We start from the raw sequence: 337 nt of genomic DNA, 5'->3' as shown, positions 1-337 counted from the left end.
TGCCGATCAATGTCAGTCGAACCATGAAGGCTCATCGGGTAAAATAGAGAAAGATGCTGTCATCGAGATGTTTCAACGTTCCGAAGCTTTGCACGGACTTAAATACGCAAATTATATAGGTGATGGTGACAGTAAAACTTTCAAGGGGATATTGGATGCAAAACCGTATGCAAATTTTGAAGTGTCAAAAAAAGAATGTATTGATCATGTACAAAAACGAATGGGCACTCGGTTGAGAAATTTGAGAAAAAAACAAAAAATCTTGGAGGAAAAGGAAAATTAACTATGAAATTAATTGATCAGTTAACAATTTATTATGGCTTGGCCATTCGACGGA

General features: G+C 36.2%; 1 protein-coding gene across 1 annotated transcript in view; it reads left to right on the top strand.

Annotated features, from left to right (window-relative positions):
* Positions 1-67: 67 nt before the first annotated feature.
* Positions 68-337, top strand: part of LOC106750391 — an 883-nt gene continuing 613 nt past the window's right edge. The window contains exon 1 of the mRNA XM_014630723.1: positions 68-165. Within this exon, the coding sequence (XP_014486209.1) occupies positions 68-165 (98 nt within the window). The remainder of the gene's footprint in view (positions 166-337) is intronic.

The sequence above is a fragment of the Dinoponera quadriceps genome, unplaced genomic scaffold (assembly GCF_001313825.1).
Source record: "Dinoponera quadriceps isolate SergipeBrazil2010 unplaced genomic scaffold, ASM131382v1 scaffold5497, whole genome shotgun sequence".
NCBI lineage: Eukaryota > Metazoa > Arthropoda > Insecta > Hymenoptera > Formicidae > Dinoponera > Dinoponera quadriceps.
The sequence above is the reverse complement of the archived record's forward strand: the minus strand, read 5'-3'. Positions and strand labels throughout refer to the sequence as shown.